This window comes from Pseudoliparis swirei, chromosome 13, assembly GCF_029220125.1.
Source record: "Pseudoliparis swirei isolate HS2019 ecotype Mariana Trench chromosome 13, NWPU_hadal_v1, whole genome shotgun sequence".
Lineage (NCBI taxonomy): Eukaryota > Metazoa > Chordata > Actinopteri > Perciformes > Liparidae > Pseudoliparis > Pseudoliparis swirei.
Window position 1 is genome coordinate 17359437 of NC_079400.1, and position 27395 is coordinate 17386831.

Below are 27395 nucleotides of genomic sequence, written 5' to 3' on the forward strand. Positions count from 1 at the left end.
GAATTTCAGGGGGGAGAGGGGAGAGATAGAAAGAAAGAACAAATGCTTTTTTGCTGAATATTTGGCCAGTGGAAAGACGCCCTCTTCTTGTGCAGCCGGGATGTGCAGGGAGGATTTATTCCAAGAGGAATACAGACAGGGTTGCTTCACATGGTCGCAGCGACTCTCTCTCTCTCTCTCTCTCTCCCTCTCTCTCTCCCTCTCTCTGTCTCTCCCCTCAGCCAATCTGCGCACGGTGACGCTGCGCAAAAGGCTGGCTCTAGTCTGAGCTTCATCATCATATTTAACACACCCACCAGGACTCGCACATGCTACAAGAAGTGTGTTCCCCCTCTCTCCCGGTCCCCTGCTTTTCGTTACTCTTTAGAGGTGGCCTGGCCCTGCGGGGAGTATAGACCTCTCCGGTCTCCGGTTTCCGGTGCAGTTGATCCTCGGGACTCGGATTTCTGTGACAGAAATCAACGCGTCCGGGGCTCGCCGAGGTGGATGAGAGCACACACACTACTTTTCTTCTTCTTCTTTTTTCCACGGGGACTTTCCCTAAAAGCTTTTTTTTTAAAGATGTGAAGAGCTTGCACATTTCTCTCTCCCCCAGCTGATCCACACGACAACACCGCACAGGACCGCGGGTATTGGATGGTGAGACCGACGCGCGCACGCGCCACCTCGAACCTCTTGGACACGTTTAACGGATCACCCCTCCTCCCTCCTCCCTCCTCGCGCATCGCAGCCGCTTTTTTTGTGGTTCCTATCCTCACTTGTTCCTTGTGAAATATGCGCCGGTCGGCGAGAGAGCGGCAGCGCCAAGACGATGTGGCTTTTGCGCAAATCCTGCGTCGGTCCGAACTGACTCGACGTGTTCTACCTGGACGCTTGCGGATGATTTTGCGCGTTTGAACTCTCCTGGACCCCCACCCACCCCACCTCGCGCGCATGAAGACTACAGGACTCGGATGTTGAAAATACCAAAGCTGAACACTGAATACTTTACTCAAGACGTCCAGTGAAGATGGGTCCTACGTGTTTAACTTGTGCGTCGTTAGATTGGCGTCCAGTCTGATCAACATCATCAGCGATGTAGTCAGCGTGGTCATCTGCGTGCTCATCATTTGCAGTAAATACTCACATCAGCTCCGACGGGAGACCATGAAGATGATCCTGCTGCGCAAATTCCGCGTGTTGATCCTCATGGTGTTCCTCATCGCGTGCTCCATGCACATCATGATCGACTTGTTACCGAAGCTGGAGAGGCACGGTAACGGTAACGGCGGCGGCGGCTGCTCGTGCGCCCACACGCCGAGCGAGGAGCCCCAGAGCTGGGCGAAGCAGGGCTGGCCCAACAAGCACACGCTGCGAATCCTCCAGGACTTCAGCAACGAGCCCAGCTCCAACGTGTCCTCCTCCCACTCCCTGGAAGGAAGGGTCCCGGCCACGGCGGACAAGACGCACACGCTCCGCAGGCTCGAGCATCTCAGCCAACGCGCGGACCGGAAGAGGCAGTTCATGCAGGACGCCGCGGTGACCAGACACCTGTCGCTCCAGGGTTCGAGGCTCTCGGCTCTCTACGACCACCCCTTGTATAAGAGGACCCTGCCGCCTCTGACGGACGAGGACACGCTGTTCAACGTCAACACGGACATCCGGTTTGACCCCAAAGTCGCAGAGGACCAGGCGTGGTAAAAAAATAATTAAAAAAAGTCATTTTGTAGATGTGCTCATGCGTAAAAGAAGGCCCAGTTGGCATTATTGTAACTCTGTTTGTTGCGCAACACCTGTCACTTTTTACCCCCCCCCCCAAAAAAACCACACATCCGCCAGTGCTTCCTTCTCCTTGACCCCTTTCCCCCCTCTCCTCACCCCAGGAATAACGATGGCGGCAACCCGGAGGAGTTCAGTCCAACCGGGGAGCTGACGGACGACTCCTACCCCAACTGGCTCCGCTTTCACATTGGGATTAACCGATACGAGCTGTACTCCAGGCACAACCCGGTCATCGACGCCCTGCTCAAGGACCTGGTCGCCCAGAAGATCACCAGCGTCGGTGAGTCGTAGACGGAGGGTCGGAATGACACTTCAGTCTGAAGACCACCAAGATGATACAGCATCTTAATAGCATTGTTACACACCTTTTATTGGGGTTGCCCCCTATGATGCTGGAAAGGAATTTGCACCATCAGATATAGATCCTCCCCCCTGGTATGTCAACTATCAGAAGATGGTTACCATCATAAAAAACATAATATAAAAGGTTGAAAGTCATCACTTGGATGAGGAGACATAAGCTACAAGTCTTCAAACGGTGCTCCAAACCACCATTTGAATAGGAAGAGTTCCCGCTAGTTGTACGTGTCATGGCATCTCAGGACCATGGGGCATAATACCTGAAGAGGAAAAAGGAAGGGAGACAGGGTTTCTTTGGGGAAAACAGGCAAAAGTGTAAAAAAAAAAAACGCCTAAATAATCACAAGCAGCACAAAACAGGTTTTTCGCCGCCCACTTGGGTGGGAAACTGAGGAGGAGACTTCAAACCAGAAGCCTCCAATGTACCCGAGGGTGGGGGTTCTGGTTGAGAGTGAGAGGAGGTCCTGCTCAGTCATGAACAGCCACGCCCCTCGTTGCCCCGTGGCACCGACGACATGAACACACACATCGTATAAGTCTGCAGGAAGGTGGAGCTCTGCAGGCCTCACGGAGCGCTCGTGCACCCCCACAGAGCACCTGGTCACCATGAAAATCAAATATATGCATATATATATATATATGCATATATGTTCGGTTTGATTGGCAAGTGCACAGTGGCTATGTCCTTTTCACAGAGCTAGTGGATGCTGAACCAGAGGCGATAATTCAGGCCGAGGCCGTTCTATGGACTCTTATTTCTCCTTTTTTTCCTCCCCATTTTTCTCCGGGGGGATTTTTTTCTTTTTGGCTCAGTCCGGCTCCCACATTCCAAGAGTGCTTGTCGACTCAAGGTCGCGGCCCATCTCGCTCTCGTGTAAAAGCGATCGCAGATTTCAGGTTCATCTTGCCAAAAAAAATCAAAGCCGCCACCGGGCCTTTAGGTGAAGGATTTAAATACTTCACATGGGAGAAGCCGTTTAAACGATAGCGTCCGGTGACTTCTGGAAGAGTTTCTTTCTTTCCTGGTGTTTCTACTCAAGATGTCCTCTCTTCTTTATTTTGCTTTCTGGAACTCGGGGCTGGGTGGATAGAGGAAGCAGCTTTCAGCGTCTGTGGCCAGCTAAATACACGGTGGCTCGGTAATTACAGAGGCTTCACACAGGCGACTACCAACAGGAGCCAGTAGCAGTTGCATATCATCTCAACTCACGGATGTGTTATGCACTGTGACCCCCTTTTCAGCAACATATGCATCGACATAAGCAGCAGATGTGATAAATATTATAATATTATATAACTAGATGAGAGTGAGAGTCTGTGACTTTGATAAAAAGACTTCACGTTTGGCCTCTTTATGAACACGGTGTGTTTACTGTGAGGAAACGGTGCCGTTGTCATGGTCCCTGCATGCAGGTCCTGTCAGATACAATGAGATCTGCCTTTTTTCTCCTCTTCTCAGGGTGAGGTCAGACGGATATTGATTCTTTTTCTTGTATTTTCTTCCTCTTTCCACATTTCCCTTGTACTCAAGAATCCCGTATATGTAAAAATTAATGGGAGCATTGATTGAGAAGGTTGTTCTTTGGCAAAAGACCACCGGAATGCCGCTCGAATCGATCCGCTGGCAAAAAAAAGAAGAAAAAGCAGGCGGCTTTGCTTTGCTCTGCTCTTTCTTTCTTTCTTTTTATTCATTTATTTCTCTCTTTTGTGCACATTTTGCTGTATTTTTCTGCCGTGAACGGTGCTCGGCCCTGGCCCTCCGGTCCCATGAGTGCCTTTTAGAATGCATTATCGTGGGGAAAAAAAAGGGAGAACACATGAAGGATAGACGGATGAATAGGAACACAAAGAGACGGAAAGAGAGAGAGAGAGAGCGAGAGAGATGGACCCTCTGGAGAATACACACAGAGAGAGTAAACAGCGAGAGGAGCAGAGAGCACATCGGCGAGAGCACTGGCTGTCCTTCACCCCCCCCCCCTCCCCATCAAACAAACATTGTGACATCAGCACTCTTCTTTTTTTTAAAGAGGCAGCCGCACTCACAAAGACTCAAAAGACACAAATACCACATGCACACCAGTGTGATGATGTGGCAGGCTTCAGATGTACAGCGACATGTTAAATCCATGTCAGTGAATGTTGCATTCAGGGAACAGAATATAGTCCTCTCTGTCACGTGTTGGTGGATTCATGATTTGATTGTTATCTCTGAAGGTTTGTGTATTTCCTGGTCAACAGACGTCTGGTGGCTTTATTTGCACAATGTCTGTGTTTGTTGCTTCAATGAGAGAAAGTTCTGGAGCCACCTGTCAGGAAACAGTCGACGTGTTGGACACGGACTGCTTTTCAATAAATAGACTGAGCCACAAAAGCAATTCAACATTCTTTTAGACATCATTGCCCAAGTTGTAAACTTTCCTCATCTGGGTCAAATGTGAGGATTCTTTCATATTTTATATTTTAATTTAATCTTCTTTTTCATATTTTTTACAGCTGCTTGGAGTAAACAGATAATATAAAAACATATCATTGGGTTTTTGGAATAATATGCGAGTCGATTTTTTTCTCCATTATTTCCTAATGCTGATTTATCAGTCTTAGTCAGTGCAGAGCAGGTCTAGAGGGGAAAGCTACGAGCAACACGACAGTTACAATGCAAAACGGCTAAGTTGTGTAATTAAAAGTGTGATAGTTGAACACTGGTTAAAAAAAGAGCAAAGGATGCGGAGACCTTTATTCAGTTATTCTCTATGCGTGATTTTCACCTTCGAGGGGGCGGGGCTTAATATCTGTGGCTTGTCTCCGTAAAAAACGTTATGATTTCCGCCATCCATCCACCATATCTGAACATCTAACGTCCTCGTTCATAACATTAATATCATATATTTATATTTATTCATAACATCACCCGTAGGCTCACACAGCTCGGTGACTTTCACCTCTACGTCTGAATGACTGTCTCTTCCAGCGCCATTAGAGCAGCAGTTTGATTCACCAACGGCGGAACGTCTCAACACTGATTGGCTTTCGCAACTCGGCAGCGGGCGAATTTTTCAGCAAAGTTGAAATATTTCAGCCGAATTTTACGCGCCGCGTAATCTGCGTCAATTGCAACCACTCGCGTCTGTACGTTGACTTTGCATGGGATCTACTCACGTGAAAACTTCGCAACTCTTTTGGTGTGAACGCAGCACTAGGCTAACTAAGCTAACTAGCTCATACGACTGGTCAACGGCTAGCTTGTCAAATTGGCCGTTACACCGCATGTATTTAAAAACTAAATTTCCAGCAGGTCAGTTTTTCGTCTGTAAACCCAACGACTACGGCTCACTTCTCTGGTCTATAACTAACACCGTACCTTTACGCTATGACACACATCCACCATGTATGTTAACACCAGCGTCGTCTGTTTCCACCTCAACAGCAATGAAGTCCGGAGGCACTCAGCTGAAGCTCATCATGACCTTCCAGAACTACGGCCAGGCTCTCTTCAAACCCATGAAGTAAGTGCACCGTGTGTAAAGTTCTCCATTGTTCCTCAGGTTAAACTGCCCTCTCATCTTTTACCCCCCCCCCCTCTCCCCGTCTCTTTAAGAAAAAGCAATCTCTTTTTCGCATCGCGCTAAAGCTCGAGTGCATTTCAGCATAAAACACCCAGCGACGCAGCTTTCCACCTCAGGGCGACTTCCCTTTTCTTCTCCTTCTCCCATCCAGCGTCTCATTCTGCTCGCGAGCGTCACTCTCCTTTCCTCATTCTCGTCTCCGGCTGTATAAAAAAAGAAGAACAAATCGCTTTTCATCTCGGCACGACCTTGATATTCGACTTGAAGGCCGGCGTCATTCTGCCTCGTCCGAGGCATTTCACCTCACGGGTTTTTCCCCCTAGTGGCCACGATGGAGGAGCTCAACTGTGTCTCAAAAGCCCATTTTCGGTAACTCGGATGAACCAAAAAAATGCAGCTGAAAGATACATAAACACCGGTGTGTGTGTTGCCATGTGTTAGATAATGTAACGGCCTATTTTAAGCGAGTGTTTAAGGCTTTTCTTATTATTTTTGGCGCCGCAGCCTCTCAGGTTATCACCCTGTCATTATTTCTTCGTAGCTCTCTTGTGACAGTGCCAGAGATAAATGCTGTGAGCTTTTGTGATCCAACACCTCCTTCCCTCATCTCCTCCTGAATCATATTCTAGGAAGGTGAAGAGGAGCGAAAGCTTCACTTTCTTCTTCTTTTAAACCCCAGTTTTTCCTCGGCACGCCCTGTAATACACCGTGGCCGGGCTTAACTTGTAGAGCAGATAAGTCTATACCAATTGGTAAAAAACTAAGTGCCCCACTGGTAAGATACTTTGTAATAATTTGATTAATTCACATCTCCTTTATCCACGCTGTCATATTTAGACGATAACACATCCCAAGAGAAGTGGTCTTTGCTCCTAATCCCTCCTCGATGGGTGGATTTAAAATGTCACCCGTCCTTTTGTGATGGTGATTCTAATAATTAATTGTGGGTTAATGGTTTTCTACAGCAGAATGTTGTCTGGGCCCTGAATGTCAGCGTGAAGAGCGGGGTTAAGCCTGTGGATGATAGGTAGCGGAGGGTTTGTTTCTTTTTTCTTTTTTTTTCGTGGGAGGAAAAAAGCTATTCACAGACTGTAATTACGGCTTCAATGTCACCGCGCTACGTCAGGACGCACGCCACCGAGGCCTGAAGTCCTCCTGGAGGGTCGGGGAGGAGGAAGAGGAGCAGTGTTGGGTGAAAGGGAAGAGAGGTGAGGGGTTCACGGGGCTAGAGAGGATAGGAGGGTGAGGAGGAGACGGGGGCAGAGAGTCGATACGAGTCAGAATCCTCAGATTATTGCTGCACGCCGCCCTGAACTTCAACCCGGACGGAAATGTGAAATGACATTTTTCAGAGGGAAGCACGAGGGTGACGGGGTCGGATGTAAATCTGGTGTGTGACAGTTGTGGTTGTCAAAGCCGCCGCGATGTTTGGTAATCCTGAAAAATAGCAAGTGAGTGTGTGTTGGTGGGAGGGGGATTTATTCCTTTCAGCTTGAATGCACTTGACTTTCACAAAATAGGGCAACCCATACAGGCGTGTGTGTGTGTGTGTGTGTGTGTCTGTGTTCATTTGGTCTGCAATCGAGGTCTTGACGGATGTTCAGTGTCATTCCCGATACATACTGTATATACATTCACACACACACACACACTTATACTTACACTCTCTCACACACACACGTCCACTTAACACCCAACCTCACCTCCTAGTTCCTAAATCTGCTGGTGTGTGTTTCCACATGGCGCATCAAAGAGAGCGAGGCTGAGAGATCAAAGACATCTCCGGCTGTGCTCGTCTGCTCGGCTCCTCTCGACTCTAATGGAAATGTGTGCCAGGCAATCAGGCAGCAAGGTAGCAAGGCAGGCAGCAAGGCAGGCAGGCATTCACGCAGTGTCTGGGTAAGGATCGACCCTCACACCATCCATATCTTTGGAAACCTGTTCTCTCTCTCTCTCTCTCTCTATCGGCCCTTGTGTCTCTTCCTCATTCGCAGTATTCTCCACCCCCCCCCCCCCCCCCACGTCCCTCGTCACTTACACTCTGTTTTTCTCTCTCGCTCGTTCTATCATGAAGAAATCCATTAACGGGGTTGGCCAATCGATCATTTTTGCTTCTTTCCTCAAATAGAGAGAGAGAGAATGATGAGAGACTATGGTTTCTGGCTCCTCTGTGCCTATAGGTCCCACCCACTTGCTTCCAGTACCTGAACACTATGATGTGACGTCGATGAATCAGCCCACTGTCTGCGGTCCCGTTTCCCAGACGTGGAGTAAACCCACTCTTAACTGGTCTCATCTAACTCGAGGTGTGTTAAGACCACAGCTCCTGTGAGAGCAGAGAGGCTTTGAGGGAAGGCACTAAACTACCCCGGCCGATGCCCAGCCCCGTGTTGCTTAAGCTGTACCTCTGTCACAACGACGGCCTTGTAACCCGACTGATGACTCACCTCATTTATCATCTTTCGTCATCCCCTGCATCCTGTTGTGCCTGAGGCCGGGACTGAAATAACCCTGAATTTGTGGGATTTCCATAATTCCATAATTAGCGCTGTCAGGTTGGAAATATCTACTATGTGGGTGCATGTCCATTTTTTTACCCTCAAAATACACAGCAGACAAGATACAGTGACGTCACCTGAAATGGCTAAAGTGCACATTGATGCTTAGCTAGAAATAATAATAACATGGTGCCAATAGTTTAGTCTTATGGCTCCTGAATGCTGCAGTTCTTTGGTTCAGCTAGTGTTTTTCAAGTTGAATATGCAAGAATATTGCTGTTAAATTAAGTGGTTTACTGGAACAAATATACTCAATATAAAAATGCTAAAAAGGAAAAAAGCATTATGAAAACAGCCTTTAGGTCAACTTAGCAAATAAGAGTATAATTAAACCTCATGCGCTTCCAGTTAAAAACAAAATGTGCCCTCATTTCGGGTTTTTTCACACCAAAAACTATGATAAAGAACTGGAAATCAAATTAAGATTTAACATGTTGAAGGTGTCGTACCCGGTTGAGTGAACCCATCTGCTCTTTTAGAATATATATGACCATGCCATCTGCATACATACGGAACATTTCCACTTAGACTGTTGGATAGCACTAAATATAAAGGGGGCCTAGCACATAACCTTGAGGGACACCGATTTAAACACCGGGGATGTTTTCTCCTTCAGTTCCTGGACACTGTGTTTAACTCCGGTGTGCCTTAGTAGTGTTCCCAGTTTTTCCTGTCAGGCTGCGTGTGCCTCCAACGACCTCCGCCAATCACAGGGTTAGCTAAACTGCTATTTTGCTTGACAGGTGAAAGAAAGCGCACCGTGGACTCACCGCCGCTCGTGAGGCTCAACACCGCCGTGGGTGGACCATAATACGTTTTATTCTCCAGGCTTTTTGATTGATAGGACCGTGTCACTCCATCATAACTCACAATCTCTTAACTCGATGCCAAAAGGGTCACCAGTTACGACCATTTTTGCCAGCAGCTTTTGAGTAAATGACTCGAGCTTTAAGACGGGACTGGACGCCCCGTGGCGGCTCTCGGTGGAGAAAAACAACAATATACCTCTTTGAAAAGGTACAGCTCCTTCGGGAAGACAGTGCAGCACATTTTGTACTTTTGAAAAGCTTTAAATAATACACAAAATGTGCCTTTTTCTGTCAGACATGTCTACAGACATGTTAGTGCAATGGAAATGTATGCATGTAGAGCAATAGGACCGCCGGGAACCTTTTGATACGAGTATGTCTACGTCCTGAAATAGGTGCTAGAGGCCACGTGCTGTACGTTCACCCCCGAGTGTCTTGATTGATTTTCTTTGTCTCTTTTTGTCTGTCCGTCATCTTCGCTTGGGGTAACGTGATTGTTCATATTTACAATGAGGGAAAAAAAGAAAGTCTCAGAGCGCACTAAGCCCATTAGACGATGAGCGCGGATGATCAACGGAGGAAGGCGGGCAGGAGAAACCGATGATTGAAATAATGATGGCCTTCCGTTCCTTCTCGCTTCCACTTAATTGTGTCGCTTGTCAATCAAAGCCGACTGTCGGCTCACACGCACAAATCAATCTGGGTATTCCTCCAAGAGATATCTGCTCTTTTACCGCCGCCGAGTGATCTATTCCTCCGTGAGTAATTTTTTATTGATGCGTTCAGGGGGGGGGGGGCGACAACATAATGTCACCTCGTTTGTGTCGATAATGTACAAACGACAGCCCGGAGGAAATGTCTGTGGTAAATATGGAAAATAAGCGGAGGAATCTGCTCCGTGGAGGAGCTGATGTTGTGTCATCGAGCGTGGGAGGCGAACGAATAAGATCGAGGAAGCTTTTTCTCTGAAAATAGGGAGGTCACGTCTCAACAAAAAATACATCAACTTCAGTTTCCTTCCTTAAAGCTGCATAGGTGTGTCCTCAAACAAGGAAAATATTGATTAAAGACTATTGATGTCAAACCAAAACCGACTCCTCCGCGGACAGTTTTTTCCCCGCCCCCCTCGCTTTATTTAAATTTACATTTTGTCAGTTTTGTCAGTTTTGTTTGTTTGTCAGCGTGTGTGCATGTGCGCTTGTTTGCTGCGTGATATTGTATTCACAAGCAGTGGCGGCTGGTGACTTTTTTTTGGGGGGGGGCGCAGTTGGGCGACGTGGTTTAAATATCACTCAACAATGAGAAGAAGAGAGGTTTTGAGTAGAATATTGTAAAAAACAAAGCTTTATTTAAAGAACACAGCGTGCTCAACACTGTCCAACAACAACTATCAACACACTGTAACTTTGGGCATGAGAGGTTCAGAGCAGCTTTAAGGAACATTGGGTTGGGTTTCAGAGGTTTGCAAAATAAAAGAGTTTCACCCTCACATGAAAGAGGTTCAGAGCAGATGTAACTGATGTGGAACGGGCATGGAAGAAGTCGGCTCAGATGGTGGATTTTCCCAGCACTTATTTATTCTGCAGAAGACAACAGAACACACACATTTGCATTCTGATTTGTCTCTGCACTTCCACTTCCCTCAGCAATAAAAAAACATTGTCCATGGAAGACAGGACCACATTAAATCAAAAAACCATGACATGTAACATACAAGGGGAAAACAGAGACCCCTAATGGACAAAATAAATAACTACATGAGCTAGAAAGTGGCTCAATGAAACCGCCACCAAACGTATATTTTGACAGTCTAAATGACACGACAGCTGGACGCCGGGATCGTATTAACATTCCATTACTGTATGTAACATAAACGGTTAATTTTTATTGAAGAATATAGCCAAAATAGTGCAAAATCGTTTTTCACTCAACTCACCCTCGGCAATATAAAACCATTGTGACGGAAAGACGGACTCAGGAGCAGGAAGTGCAACAGATGGAAAGCAATTTCCACAGGAAACAGATTTTTAAAAATAACGCTAAATAAAAATAGCTCATTAAAATAAAATTCACAAACACTCAATAATATCGTTGAACAACAAACAAAAATAAAATACAATACATTGAAAACAAGAAATGACAGAGTGCATTTCTAACTGTTTGACAGAGTAGACTCACTATATGTAAAGAAAAGTAGCCTCCTCTCTTTAACCCTTGTGTTGCCTTAGGGTCATTTTGACCCGAATCAATATTACACCCTCCGCCTTAGGATTAATTTGACCCCATTCAATGTTTAATGTCGGTGTTCTTTCGGTAGTCAACAAACAAACATAAAGTGCCTCACACTTAAACTTGGAAAACAATATTAATTCTAATAATTTTCTGGAGGTTTTAATTGCTGGCGTCAAATTGAACCCAAAGGGTAAAATATGTTAGTAAATATAAAGGTAACAGGAGGGTGAAACATTGAATCGGGTCAAAATGACCCAAAGGCGGGGGGAGGGTGTAATATTGATTCGGGTCAAAATGACCCTAAGGCAACACAAGGGTTAAAGTGGTCAAACTTCTCAATAACTCTGGTTAAAGTCAATCATGTCTGTAACCAGCCTGTTTCCATTATTCTGGAGGGAATGTGTCTGTTTTTCAGAACTTCTTCGTTGTGTTTTCGATGCCAGTTCGGTCTGAAAAGAGGGTTAGCTTCATGCTGTTAGCGAGTTAGCTCCATGTTCTTAGCTAGATAACTGCGGCAAGATTCGTGCTTTACACTTGTCTGAAGCTCTGTAGATCCCTCACCCCGTTGTAGTCCAGAGAGTTTCCGTCCCAGGACTTTGGAAAACAGACAGGGGAAACAAAAAATGAATTACTCATGGAGCATTCAGCTAACCAGCTCCGGTTAGCATATAGGCTTGAGGAGAACCTCCGGGTGTACGTCCTCCGCGGTCAGCGCTTTGCTGCAGAATTTTAAATCCGGATGTTCGGGTCCCAACTCTTTCAGCCTCTTCTTGTCAATATCTGACCGTCGATTGAAAGGTGTTTGGCGTAGAGATACCAGAGTTTTCAGTCGCCGACGCCATACTAACATAAAGCTTCTGCTAGCTATGTTGCTCGCACCTCCGTGGAGCTCTGGGCAGCAGGGTTGCCAGGTCTGTGTGACACAACCAGCCCAAAACCAGCCCAATATCAGAACTCAAAATATGCCCGTGCCAAACCATATACACTGCTTTTAAAGTCCAACAGCATTGCTATCATTGCCAAATGTATTGTAATATCTACAAAGTAACAACATATGTTTAGTTTGCCAGCATTAAAAGCAGTTTTCCTCAAGTTATTTCACCTAGGTCCTAAAATGGCCTTGTGTAATTAGATACAGTATATTATCATAAATAAAATGTGTGTACGTGCTGATCTGGAGTCAGTTTGGTAGGATTTGGGTATGAATAAATTATTTCATTTAAAATATGGATTTCATTTAAAGATATTCATGTAATTTGCATGCAAAATAGGTCTACCGAACCAAGGACAAAAATTCAACCCGCGCAACATTTCAAAAGTGGCCCGATTCCGCAGGAAAACCGCGGACCTGGCAACACTGCTCTCTGGGCTGAGGGAACATACGGGTCTCTGATCTGCCGAATAATCCAATCGCGTGCGCACATTTGTGCGCCAAGATTCAGTTTCATCCGCCAATGTGAAGCCGGTCATTGCCAAAACGACTGAAATGTTGTATCGATGCCGTACACACACGTTAGACCGCCTCGGAAAAGGGGAGGGGCTTCTCTCCGTGATAATGGCGATATATTATATTTTTTCACATTAACTTAAGTGGTTGTTGACAGGGGCTTACAGTCTCCCACACACATTTAGCGCGTCAACACGGTATATTTACTATTTAAATGATTTGGCATATAATGTTTTTTGACAGGAATTTTTTTTTTCCTTCTTCTTTTTTTTTCATCTCCAAATTTTAAGAGGGGCGGCGCCCTAGCGCCCCCTATGGACGAACCGCCACTGTTCACAAGGTCTCCCGTACCCACGCTTTGACTTTAAGTCGGGGAAATAAAAGGGATGAACCGCCGCAGGGCGAGTCACTCAGAGCTCAGACGATGAGCTCTGGTTGTTGGAAAGAGAGGAAGTTCACTGTAGCGCGGTCGCAACGCTGGAGCTGGGGGGGGGTAGAAAGTACCACATCTCTTCATAATGGTGCAACTCACACACCTCTGCAGCTGGATTGGAGCAATAATGAAGAATAACGTGCAACATATCTCCAGTAGATTAAAGCCCTTGATGCTTGTTGGCTCCTCCATGAACGCCACTGTGTGTGTGTGTCTGCATGCTTTTTAACTCAAGTTACAGGATGTGGCTCGTAGATGGTTTTTATTCAGTCACGATTCATACGCACAAATACATGTCATATTGTTCCCAGCTCAGAATGCGAGTTCACCAAATAATAATAAATGCAATTAGGTGCGCGCTTTCTCGACGTCAACAACAGAGCACTCGGGGATAATGAATAATAGCAGAACGTTATAATCGCCTGTAAACACACCGGCTGACCTCAGGATCTGAAATTACAGCCGCTGTGTGAAGCGTTATTCTGCAGCACTTAAGGCGTCGCGCTCACTTAATGACTCGACTGTTCTCACCGCGGGATTATTGTTCCACCAGGGTGTTGTTGTGCTGCGCAGGAAGTATGGAGGGAGCAGAGAAATGATGTGTTCAAGTGCTCACGCACACACACATAAACACGCACACATAAACACGCAAACACGCATACGCACAAAAAACGCACACACATAAACACGCTTACATAAACACGTACATGCACACACACATACACACACACACACACAAATGCACACACGCACACTCACAAACACACACGTACAATCGAACACATACACATACATACACACATATGCACACACACACACACACGCATACACATGCATAAAAACACACGCAAACATACACGCACACACAAACGTATACACACACACACACAGATACACACACATGCACACAGTCACACATCCACTTACACACAGACACATAGACACACACACACGCATGGGCACACACTCACACACCCACAGACATGCACACATACACACACATACACACACACACACATGTGCACACATACACACACACTCACCAACACACATACACATTCTCTCACACACACACTAGCATGCTTTCGGAGTGCATCATTATGACCACATGGAGGCCCCGGGGCCCAGTTCTCTGACCTCCTACTGTCTTCACTGCAGAGACTGTAACACACTGCAGGCCATCAGGTTCATGTAGAGCACACACACACACACACACACACACACTGTGTTTCCCCCTGTGTGTGTGTGTGTGTGTGTTTCTTTTAGCTTGAGATGGAGGAACAAATTATGAAACAAAAACGGTAACCCCCGTGGTACTTTCTACCCCCCCCCCCCCCCCCGTGCTCCGGAGCCTTAGTGGATCTATTTGTCTTCCCTGACACCGGATACCGGGCCTGGTACACCGGCTCTCATCCCTGGTGGATCGCTGCATAGAGGAAGTTCTACACAAAAGTTCAACGAGTGGATTAGAATGTGTGAGACGAGTCGGTTACGTTTTGGTTGAAAGTAGCACGCCTGAGATCATCGTCATTATTATTGGAACATCGAAGGGAAGCGGTGTTCCTCGGGGCCCGGGGCCCATAAATCATTCCTTTTTATTCTTTTGAACCTTCTCTGTAAAGATGGAAACGTGTTTTTTGGGTGAAATGAATGTGTTAGAGTTCATATTGGTCAAACAGTGGCCGACATGGAAAGACTCACCACCTGCTCCACAAACTGTAATGAACAATATTCAAAAATATTAATAACAATAACTCCTTTTCTATGTTGAATTAATGTAATTAGCTGAAGTAAATGTGTTTGAGGACCTTTAAAAGTAAACTAGCCCACTCTGATCATATTTTCTTAATACAGGGCTGAAGTTACCAATTCAATAAACCATAAGCAGTGCAGGCCTACAGAAACACATTTAATAACACATGCTTATCCAAATAATCTCCGGTCTAGTGGGGGAGGAGAATAACTAAACCAGAGTAATCTGTTAATGTGTTGGCGTTCTTCCATCTGCAGTAATCAGCCAAGTGGATTTATGTATCATGTAGATATTGTGAAGTAATGGCGGTGGCGGTTTTTTAATCAGTGTAGCCGATTAGCACCATCGGTACGTTTGACAGGTGCACTTGAGACTGTGTGTGTGTGTGTGTGTGTGTGATGTTTTTTTTTGGACGTACGAGCGCTCTCTGTAATCCTGCTGTAGTGCAGACGCTCTCGAGTGCGAGCCCCGTGCACACCAGCGCCGCGCGGCGCTCCGATACCGTCGTGGCGAGCTTCCCGGGAGCAGAAAACGGTCGTGACGATATTATCAGCCGGCCGGCCGCCCTTCAGGTGAATGTTATCGTCTCCAAAGCCGCGCTGGAGGAACGATAACGCAGCCAGCAGAAAAGAATCTGCATATCAAAGCCTCGGCTAAATTCCTCTGCCATCTGTGTGTGTGTGTGTGTGTGTCTGTGTGTGTGTGTGTGTGTTCGCTTTGGGAGAATGCCGCGCTGCCAACTCAGAGGCAGGTGGTTCCCGGCCTCTGTCACTGGCGGTTCATCCTTGATAAACTCCACAATTTTTTTCTTGGAAATAATAATTCATAAAAAAGAAGCTTAATTACTCCGACTGCGGCGTTCCCGTGGGAACGTAGGTCTTTTTTCATAACATCTGTCCTCTGGTCTCTCTCTCTCTTTTCTTTTTGAAGGGGCTGCCACTCAAAGGCGGGCGTTACCTCAACAGCTGATGTGACATTTATTACACTTATTACATTCATAGATGCTGAGAGCAGAGGCACAGAGGTGTCAATATGCAAAAAAACGAAGGTGACATCTGGAACCAAAAATGGTTCTTCAGAGTGACATCTTGTTTCTTCTTTTTTTTAACCCATGTTACAAACTGAATATCCATGCGGCTTTACATGCACCTCATTATGGTCCTATAGCTTCAAATGTGTCTGATAATTAGTTTTTTAACCGTTGTGCGTTTTAATATTTGATTGATTTCGTCTCAGGCGGCAGACGATAACAAGCCAACCGGGTCTCGCCAACAAAAAGTCAGAACTGGCTCCTTCGCTGGACAGAGTTTTGGAAACCTGTCATCTCACGAGGCTCGCTTTTTTTTCTTCTTTTTTTTTTGGCAGCCGTGTGAATCTAAATAAATCTTAACTTGAGTCCTTTTAACTTTTGCCAGTTAGTTTGTTTTGACGACTATCAAACGTCAAACTCTCCGTGTTGAATTCAAGTCTGTTTTCTCCTCCGAGTCGTCGGCTCTGACACATTTCTAAGACAACGGCACCGCGCTCCTGTTGGAGGATTATTTTCACTTTGGTTTTCAGGTTCCAGACAACGAAACTTTGATGAAAATGCTCCAATTGTGAACGTGTAAAAGTCTAATTAATTACTTTAATTCAGCAGTTAATGAGTCCTATAACTACACACTGAAGAATAATGGTTCATAAACGGTTCTTTAACCCTTGTGTTGCCTTAGGGTCATTGTGACCCGAATCAATATTACACCCTCCCCCCGCCTTAGGATTAATTTTACCCCATTCAATGTTTAATGTCGGTGTTCTTTCGGTAGTCAACAAACAAACATAAAGTGCCTCACACTTAAACTTGGAAAACAATATTAATTCTAATAATTTTCTGGAGGTTTTAATTGCTGGCGTCAAATTGAACCCAAAGGGTAAAATATGTTAGTAAATATAAAGGTAACAGGAGGGTGAAACATTGAATCGGGTCAAAATGACCCAAAGGCGGGGGGAGGGTGTAATATTGATTCGGGTCAAAATGACCCTAAGGCAACACAAGGGTTAAAAGGCTTTGTGGTTCTACGAAGAACCATCACCTACCATTCTTTTGTTTGAGGCACCTTTATAGGTTCTTTGAAGAACTATTTAAGGACATGGTTCTTTAAAGAACCCTGGTTTGGAGGTTCTTTGTAGAATCAGAAATGTTGCTTTAAATAACTATTTTTTGAAGGTTCTTTGAGACACTTTTATAGGTTCTTTGAAGAACTTTCAGGAAATGGTTATTTAGAGAACTCTGGTTTGAAAGATTCTTTGTGGGACCAGAAATGGTGCCTTAAAGAACCATTTTTTAAGGTTCTTTGAGACACTTTTATAGGTTCTTTGAAGAACTATTCAAGGACATGTTTATTTAAAGAACCCTGGGTTGAAAGGTTCTTTTTGGAACCAAAAATGGTTCTTCTATGGCATCACTCTGAAGAACCATTTTTGGTTCCAGATGGCACGTCCATGTTTCTGTGTAGGGATGTCGCAATACCAGAAATTTAATCCTCAATTTAATGTCACGCAAAAAAACTCAACAAAAAAACCCAACTCTATAAATCCCACAAACTTAAACAATTCAATTCAATTCAATTCAGTTTATTTGTATAGCCCAATTTCACAAATTACAAATTTGTCTCGGAGTGCTTTACAATCTGTACACATAGACATCCCTGCCCCAAAACCTCACATCGGACCAGGAAAAACTCCCAAATAACCCTTCAGGGGAAAAAGGAAGAAACCTGGAGGAGAGCAACAGAGGAGGATCCCTCTCCTAGGATGGACAGATGCAATAGATGTAATGTGTACAGAAGGACAGATTTAGAGTTAAAATACATTCAATGAATATGACAGAGTGTATGAATAGTTCATAGTAGGCATATTCCACGATGGAGACCTCCACGATCCATCAGGCAGATGGCGGTGGGGAGGAGGAGTGGGCGGAGTCTCAACAGGACAGTGGCGTAGTCATGAGCAGGAATTCCACGACATACACTCCTTTATTACTAAATAATACGTGCTCATTTTTTTGTGGGTTTAATATTATTCCCCGATGGGATGAATCACAGCGTTAGTCTGGAGCCCTGATGCCTAGAACTGTAGAGAAAAGGCTATTGTCACATTTCCAGACTTCGCTGGTTCCAAAGTAAGGTCCACCCCGGGGTCACACATACCTTCATAAAAAAGTGGTGCTTTCACTTTCTCTTGATTTGAGAAGCTGCGTTTGGCCCCGGGAAGCAGCTGTGCTCTGCGGTCCATAGAAAACACAGTGTCTGTTCTCCCGCCGCGGGGCGAGACGGCTCGCAGTTCTAAAGAAGCATCCAGCGTCTGGTGTGCAAAGTGTGGTGTGCAAAAGCTTCTCTCGTGTTGATCTTCCTCCTTTTTACTTTCTCTCTTTTACCTCCACCGGCTATTAACGCTGCAGCATCTCTTTGCACCGAAGCGATCCCTTTTTAGAAGCTGTAGTTAGCGTCAGAAGAAGAAGGAGAAGAAGAGTGAGGAAAACGAAGAAGAAGATAAAACAGTGAGGAAAACTAACAAGAAGAGTGAGGAAAATGAAGAAGAAGAAGAAGAAGAAGAAGAAGGAGAAAGAGAGTGAGGAAAACGAAGAAGAAGATAAAACAGTGAGGAAAACTAAGAAGAAGAAGATGAAGATGATGATGAAGAAGATTAGCCTGTGATGAGGCGGGAGGTAAAACACCACCTTCACCCGCCGCTCGCCAACATCCAATCACGGCTCCAGAAGGTCTCCGGGACGCCACGCTCTGTTTTTACTGCGTTTTATCTCATTTCTTGAACTAACCCTCCACCTCTCCCTCTGCAAAAGCACACTCTATCTAATTAGACTCCGCCCCCCTTCCCCTGGTAACATGAGGGCATGATGTGAGCCACGACTAAGGTGACGGCGGGAGGAGGAGGTTGTGTGAACCGCAGCTGGTGGTGGAGCTGCGGATTTTAAAACAACATCTGTTCCACGCTGCCGCGCGCGGGTCGAGCCCGAGTGAAGCGGCGAGCGCTGATCTTATAGTTCAATATCTGCATATCTCCGCCGACGTCCTCGGGGAGTCAAAACAAGAGATGCAACCGACCTGAAGATGGGAAGATTACAACAAAAACAAGTCCCGACATGAATTGCCGGCTCACTTGAAACCAGGAAACGGTTTTCACAAGAAAAGTCCCACTCTGAATACATGGATGGACATTTATAACATGAAGATAATCTGTCACTACAAATGTGAACAGTTTTTGACATATTGGGGAAAATTGGTGACATACCTCATAGACCTGATTTTATATTAATAAATCAATGAATGTACACTAGAGAATGGATCACTCCTAGTTACCTTCGCATTGAAAATGCGGAAGGTTATGTTTTGATCGCCGTGTATTTATTTATTTGTTTGTTTGTTTGTATGCGTGTTACTCGCATAACACAAAAAGTATTAAACCGAATCGCATGAAATTTAGTGGGATTATTGGTTATTATCCGGGGACCATTTGATTAGATTTTGGGATCGATTGGGTCAAAGGTCAAGGTCATGAAATGGTCCAAATCTTCTTGAATCGCATGAAATTTGGTGGGATGATTGGTTATTATCCGGGGACCATTTGATTAGATTTTGGGATCAATCGGGTCAAAGGTCAAGGTCATGAAGAGGTCAAAATCTTCTTTTTACCATAGCGCGGTCAATTTTTATCCAATTGGCATGCAACTAACGCCAACATGTTCATGATTCAATGCCCAATCTTGTGATATGCGAAGGTATGCGCTCTACTGAGTGCCCATTCTAGTTCTACATTGTTTTCTTTTTGTTTTTTTGTTTAATTCTGTCTCTTTTTGTTTTTTATCCTCTGTTTTGCACTTCCTGCTATATACACTACCGTTCAAAAGTTTGGGATCACCCAGACAATTTCGTGTTTTCCATGAAAACTCAGACTTTTATTTATCAAATGAGTTGCAAAATGTATAGAAAATATAGTCAAGTCATTGACCAGGTTACAAATAATGATTTGTATTTGAAGTATTAATTTTTTTTCTTCAAACTTTGCTTTCGTCAAAGAATGCTCCTTTTGCAGCAATTACAGCATTGCAGACCTTTGGCATTCTAGCTGTTAATTTGTTGAGGTAATCTGTTGAAATGTCACCCCACGCTTCCTGAAGCACCTGCCACAAGTTGGATTGGCTTGATGGACACTTCTTGCGGACCATACGGTCAAGCTGCTCCCACAACAGCTCAATGGGGTTGAGATCTGGTGACTGTGCTGGCCACTCCATTACAGACAGCATACCAGCTGCCTGCTTCTTCCCTAAATAGTTCTTGCACAATTTGGAGGTGTGCTTTGGGTCATTGTCCTGTTGGAGGAGGAAATTGGCTCCAATCAAGCGCTGCCCACAGGGTATGGTATGGCGTTGCAAAATGGAGTGATAGCCTTCCTTATTTAAAATCCCTTTTACCTGGTACAAATCTCCCACTTTACCAGCACCAAAGCAGCCCCAGACCATCACATTACCTCCACCATGCTTGACAGATGGTGTCAGGCACTCTTCCAGCATCTTTTCACCTGTTCTGCGTCTCACAAATGTTCTTCTGTGTGATCCAAACACCTCAAACATGGATTCATCTGTCCAGAACACCTTTTTCCAATCTTCCTCTGTCCAATGCCTGTGTTCTTTTGCCCATACCAATCTTTTCTTTTTATTGGCCAGTCTCAGATATGGCTTTTTCTTTGCCACTCTGCCTAGAAGGCCAGCATCCCGGAGTCACCTCTTCACTGTCGACGTTGACACTGGCGTTTTGCAGGTACCATTTAAAGAAGCTGCCAGTTGAGGACCTGTGAGGCGTCTATTTCTCAAACTAGAGACTCTAATGTACTTGTCTTCTTGCTGAGTTGTGCACCGGGGCCTCCCACTTCTCTTTCTGCTCTGGTTAGAGCCCGTTTGTGCTGTTCTCTGAAGGGAGTAGTACACACCGCTGTAGGAAATTTTCAGTTTCTTTGCAATTTCTCGCATGGAATAGCCTTCATTTCTAAGAACAAGAATAGACTGGCGAGTTTCACAGGAAACTTCCTTTTTTCTGGCCATTTTGAGAGTCTTATCGAACCCACAAATGTGATGCTCCAGATAATCAACTAGCTCAAAGGAAGGCCAGTTTTATAGCTTCTCTCATCAGCAAAACAGTTTTCAGCTGTGCTAACATAATTGCACAAGGGTTTTCAAGGGTTGTCTAATCATCCATGAGTCTTCTAAGGTGATTAGCAAACACAATGTACCATTAGAACACTGGAGTGATAGTTGATGGAAATGGGCCTCTATACACCTATGGAGATATGTCATTAGAAACCAGACGTTTCCACCTAGAATAGTCATTTACCACATTAACAATGTATAGAGTGTATTTCTGATTGATTTAAAGTTATCTTCATTGAAAAAAACAATGCTTTTCTTTGAAAAATAAGGACATTTCTAAGTGATCCCAAACTTTTGAACGGTAGTGTATATGTAGAACTAAAATGAGCATCATCTAAAAAATCTATCTAAATTATCTAAAAATGTCTAATTGACGCCTACTTTTAACCCTTGTGTTGCCTTCGGGTCATTTTGACCCGATTCAATATTTAACCCTCCTGTCGCCTTCGGGTCAATTTGACCCGATTCAATGTTTAATGTCGGTGTTCTTCGAGTCAACAAACAAACATAAAGTACCTCACACTTAAACTTGGAAAACAATATTAATTCTAATAATTTTCTGGAGATTTTAATAGCTGGGGTCATATTGACCTCAAGGGTAAAATATGTTAGTAAATATAAAGGTAACAGGAGGGTTAAACATTGAATCGGGTCATATTGACCCGAAGGCGACAGGAGGGTGAAACATTGAATCGGGTCAAAATGACCCGAAGGCAACACAAGGGTTAAGTAAAAAAATGATAGAAACAGATGGAGAAGGTTGCACGTATATACTCTACCACCTCTGGTTGTCTTTAAAAAGATGAGCAGTATTTAAAAACAATGGCAGCGTGTCATTAGTTTCACTTGCCGGGTTGTTGCGGCTTAAGTGGCGCAGTAATATACTCAGATTGAGTACATCTTTTATAGGCACACTTTCATTTTACTTCATTACAGTTTACAGGCGCTTTTATTGGCAGGAGGTGCAAATGTACTCATTGATGAACGAAACGCGGAGAGTAATAGATTATATAACGACTCGAATGGGAATAAGTATATAATGTGACAGATATAACACCGAAAATGCGGCAATATGACATTATTTTCTCATCGTTTTAGCAAATAAACTGACTTGTTCCCTTGTGAATGCCTTGTTATTCTGAAATTAAGGTTATTGCAAATGTATGTTAATGTCTGGAGACTGGAAGCGGTTTGAATTTGTGTTTCTAGCCAATGCAACACAATATATACACCACATAGCAAACGGCATGATCATTTTCACTAAAATATTGGCATATAAACGATTAAAAAAAAGCATATTTGAATAAGAATAACCTCAAAAACGACTGAGATTATTTTAATATTGGGAGTGTTTTGCCTCGGCGCCATCTCTCCTTCAGTTGAACAGATTATTAAAGAAAAATACCATATGGTCCGGCTCGCCAAAGGATTATGATTTGTTGTTTGTTTGCGAAAAAAAAGAGGGGAAAGAGAGAGAGAGGAAAAGCGACTTCGGCATTGTTGGGCACAGCGAGGAGAAAGCAGCTCGGCAAAATGGCGCGGATTAGTGAGCTGCGAGAGCTTTCCTACCGACTGGGACGCTGCGCTGTGTGCTCAGTCGACCCCAATGCTGGGGTGGGAGGAGGAGGGGGAGTGTGTGTGGGGGGGGGGGAGTGGGCAACGATTGGTGTTTGTCCAGCGCTTACTCAAATATGAGCTTTGGAGTCTCTCGGTTCTTGTCCACGCACGAGCAGCCAGCTTCAGAGAGGGGGCGTGGCCTACTCGTCATTCAAAGTCAATGATCCGGGGGGGGGGGGAAATCACAGCCCGGGTGTTTGGAATATATGTAGGGGGGGGGGGGGGGGGCATTCACCTTTAATTCCCCTCTAAATGAACAACTCATCAGCATTTGCACTATACCCACAAAAGCATCACTCCCGCTCCTAAATGCACCGTAAGAGCAAAACTCGTCATGTATTAGTGAGTCTGAGGAATCTGTAAAGGAACCATTAAAACTAATATTCACTTTTAGTCATGGCCGCGCTGCCACGGGCGTAAGAAATATTAGATATGCACATTTACATTGCTCTTCTTTTTCCTTCTTTTTTTTTTTTTTACCGTGTAAGCATCTTTGAGTACTTTGAAAAGGGCGATAAAAATGTCTTTTTTTAATTCCCTGAATTAAATGTGCACAGAGTTGTCGGCAGCAGTGAACTAAGTTTGTGTGTCGGCTTCAGCAATCTCGAGAAAAACATGACTCACGATTTCTCAAGTCACGTGACCGCTCCGTTCTGATTGGCTCGTTTCTTATCAGGAACCTTTCATCTTCCTTTGCTCCTCTCCCGCATTCCTTTTTCTTTGCTTTTTCGCTTGTTCGATTTCCTCATTCACCTCTCGGCTTCTTTTCTAGCCCACCCAAGGCCACTTCCTGTTTGTTTTTATCTCCCTCCCCCCCCCCCCCCCATCACTCCTTTTCACCATCACTCCTTCTTCCTCCAGCCACACCTCACACCTCACTGTCTCTGCTCATGGGAGAATAGAAAGCGAGAGGAGGCCTCGGCCCTCTCATTTTCTCCTTACATGACAAGAGAGATTCAGCTGGGGCTCATTTCCCTCCCTTTACTCCTCTCCTGTGAGTTCCTCTCCTCTCCTCACTCTCTCAGCCCTCCGTGGAAAGTCTGAATCTGATGTTTATCATTCTCTCTCTCGCAAAAATGTGCTTCCCCCCCGCTCATAAAGCCTCCCAGACAGCCCTTTTGTAAACGCTTAACAAGGTCACTTTTCTATTGTACTTTTCCAGCGGCGTCCATCAGCTTCCATCTCGTGTTTGTGAGGTCGCCGCAATAAAAATCTGGGGGTTGGCTCCTCTGAGGTTGGAGGAGTGAGAGGAGTGAGAGGAGTGAGAGGAGTGAGAGGAGTTTACTGGTCTCGTGAAACCCGTAGACGTGACTCACGGCGTCCGTGTGGATCTGATAAAGTTTGACGTTAAAACCTTTCCGGATATCTTCCTCATTGCATCTAATTGGCTCTCCCTCCCCCTTGTAGTTTATCTCTCTCTCCATCTCCATCGTGCTCGGTTTTTCCTTTTTTCCGCCGCCTCCCCGTCTTCATCCTTCTTTTACCCGTCCCGTGGCTCCGGGGTTTCCCGATGTGTATTTAGAGTGTATTTATAGGCACTGGGCTCTGTTTTCTATCTGCTTATCAACAGCCACCGATGGACCCCACCCACTAATTTACCAGACACCACAGGCCCTGGTTGCCGTCGCTCTCCGCTCACCAGATGCCGGTAACTCCCCCTTTTCTCATTCGCTCCTTTTTTTAAAAACATTTTTTTAAGTGTTCCCAAATCCCTCGACTTGCGTCCTGCTCAGACATGTTTTTTCCCCTTCTTCCTCCACCACCCATCTCTGATTAGTTCTCCCTTTCACCATCCCTCCCTCTCTCTCCGGCAACCCCACGTAGCTCCGAGACCGGCCGCCCCTCAGCGGTTCTCTCCAGGAACGGCAGAAGAACACTCGAACGCCCCTCCCTCTCCCAGCGTTCTCGTCGTGCGTGCATTACTTTAGCCGGGAGGCGTGAACTGCGATCACAGGTCATAAATCACATTGGTGCACTTTTTTACGCTATCTGCGCTCCTGCGCTCGCCACAACGTGTGCGTTAGACACACAGGAGGACACACGTTGGATCCTGTTCCAGTGAGCATGCCACAGCTTCCCCAGCAAGGCGGCACACTGTGTAATTAAGCTAATTGTCTCGGCAATACATTTCAATCCAGACATGAACAAATTTTTAAGCGAAGGGGGAGGGGGCTGCATTACTAATTATTCACGTTTTCTTTTTGGTTTTTTTGCGGCCCGTGTTCAGAGGGCCGGGACGAGACATGTGTTTCACGCCAGAGACCGGCGCAGTGGTGGATTGTAGGGGGTAATTCGAAGCTGCCGTTGATTAAAGTGAAGCGCACGGGTCCAGGCCGAAGTTAAATGAAATTGTGCACAGCAGCAGCGCGATTAAAAAGAAGAAGAAAAAAGAATAAGCACCTCGGTGGGGTTCGACTCGGAGATGTAGAGAGAGAGAGGGGGGGGGGGGGGGGGGAGAGAGAGGGCGGAGGGAGGTGGAGACGGCGTGGGGAGGCAGACGGGATGACGCGCCGCCCGGCAGAATGAGCCACTTCAACTGGATTTAATGGGACGTAGCTAACGGATATATGAACGGTTTATCTTCTCGTGTTCACTTCAGCTCATCTCCGTCTCCATTGTCAGTTCTGGATGAGGCGAGGTGCTATATATATATTATATATTATATATATATATATTCACTGACCTGATTATATATGTATATTTATATATATATATATATATATTTAAATATATATATATATGTATATATATTTTTATATATATACAGGACTGTCTCAGAAAATTAGAATATTGTGATAAAGTTCTTTATTTTCTGTAATGCAATTAAAAAAACAAAAATGTCATGCATTCTGGATTCATTACAAATCAACTGAAATATTGCAAGCCTTTTATTCTTTTAATATTGCTGATTATGGTTTACAGCTTAAGAAAACTCTAAAATCCTATCTCATAAAATTTGAATATTTCCTCAGACCAAGTAAAAAAAGATTTATAACAGCAAAACAAAATCAAACATTTGAAAATGTGTTTCCAGGTGTTTCGAGTTAATTAGACGATTCAAGTGATTTGTTTAATACCCTACTAGTATACTTTTTCATGATATTCTAATATTTAGAAATAGGATATTTGAGTTTTCTTAAGCTGTAAGCCATAATCAGCAATATTAAAAGAATAAAAGGCTTGCAATATTTCAGTTGATTTGTAATGAATCCAGAATGCATGACATTTTTGTTTTTTTAATTGCATTACAGAAAATAAAGAACTTTATCACAATATTCTAATTTTCTGAGACAGTCCTGTATATATATATATATATATATATTTAGTTAGTTTAGAAAAATGAATAAACACATAATATTAAATGCAGCTGGTGTCGACCATCTGCATTTTAATTAATCTGCCCGTGTGCCTCTACGGTGAACAGGGAATTGTATTTATGCATATATATATATATATCCACTAACCTAATTATATTTTTATATATATATATATTTAGTTAGTTTAGAAAAATTCATAAACACATAATATTAATTGCAGCTGGTGTCGACCATCTGCATTTTAATTATTCTGCCCGTGTGCCTCTACGGTGAACAGGGAATTTAAAATTGAGTGAATCCTCGATGAATTGAAGTAAATGGCGTCTGTGTTCATCACCTGTTGACCCACAGCGGAAAAGACTGGAAATGAGCGTAAACGGCGTTCAGAGGCGCTAACTCGTCAGAAAACCAAACATGTAAATAAGCCCTCCGGGTTTTCGTGGAGAGCCACCAAGTGTCATGAAGAGCCGTGACGTCTCCTCTCCTCTGTATCTGAAGCTCGGCTAACCAGCCACTCCGGGCTGAGATGAGCCGCGGAGTTCACAGGGGCTACAATAAACCCCCTTTTGTCTCTAAATCACGCTCTTAACAAATCACTACTCTTACCATCCAACATCTTTATGTGTGTGAGAGTTTTGTTTTTTGTTCTTTCTTTCAAGTCCCAGGGTTGAGGTCAGGAAATGAGGAAAATCCATTAGCTGGGGAGTTTTGTTTATCTGCCTTGCCACTCCGCCGCTGCTCTTCAGCGGCGCAGGAGAGAATGTGGTCCTGGCCTAGGACAGAGGAAACGACTAGGCGTTAATGGAGGCTTTGAGGACTCTCCTGTCACTAATGTAGCCGACATGAAAGACAAGCAGAGGAGAGGGGACGACTTCAGGTCCCATCAGAGGCGATCCGGGGGCGTCTATGCAGCCGGGGGCCATCGGGGCCCGAAACACGGCGTTAACCAACCGGCCCTCAGACGGCGTGTTCAGTCTGGCTGTGTTTGATTGTGTGTGTTTGACACTGTGTGTGTTTGATTGTGTGTTTGATTATGTGTGTGTTTGTGTCTGTGTGTGTTTGACACTGTGTGTTTGATTGTGTGTTTGATTATGTGTGTGTTTGTGTCTGTGTGTGTTTGAGTCTGTGTGTGTTTGAGTCTGTGTGGGTGTGTGTTTAAGTCTGTGTGTGTGTGTGTGTTTGAGTCTCTGTGTGTGTTTTGATTGTGTGTGTTTGACAGTGTGTGTTTGATTGTGTGTGTGTTTGATTGTGTGTGTGTTTGATTCTGTGTGTGTTTGAGTCTGTGTGTGTTTGATTGTGTGTGTGTTTGATTCTGTGTGTGTTTGAGTCTGTGTGTGTTTGAG

The 27395-nt window shown here is 44.7% G+C and overlaps 1 protein-coding gene across 1 annotated transcript in view; it reads left to right on the top strand.

Annotated features, from left to right (window-relative positions):
- Positions 1-307: 307 nt before the first annotated feature.
- fam20cb (FAM20C golgi associated secretory pathway kinase b) overlaps positions 308-27395 on the top strand; it is a 53154-nt gene continuing 26066 nt past the window's right edge. The window contains exons 1-3 of the mRNA XM_056430058.1: positions 308-1676; positions 1863-2041; positions 5546-5624. Coding sequence (XP_056286033.1) covers positions 1147-1676; positions 1863-2041; positions 5546-5624 — 788 coding nt within the window. The 5' untranslated portion in view covers positions 308-1146. The remainder of the gene's footprint in view (positions 1677-1862; positions 2042-5545; positions 5625-27395) is intronic.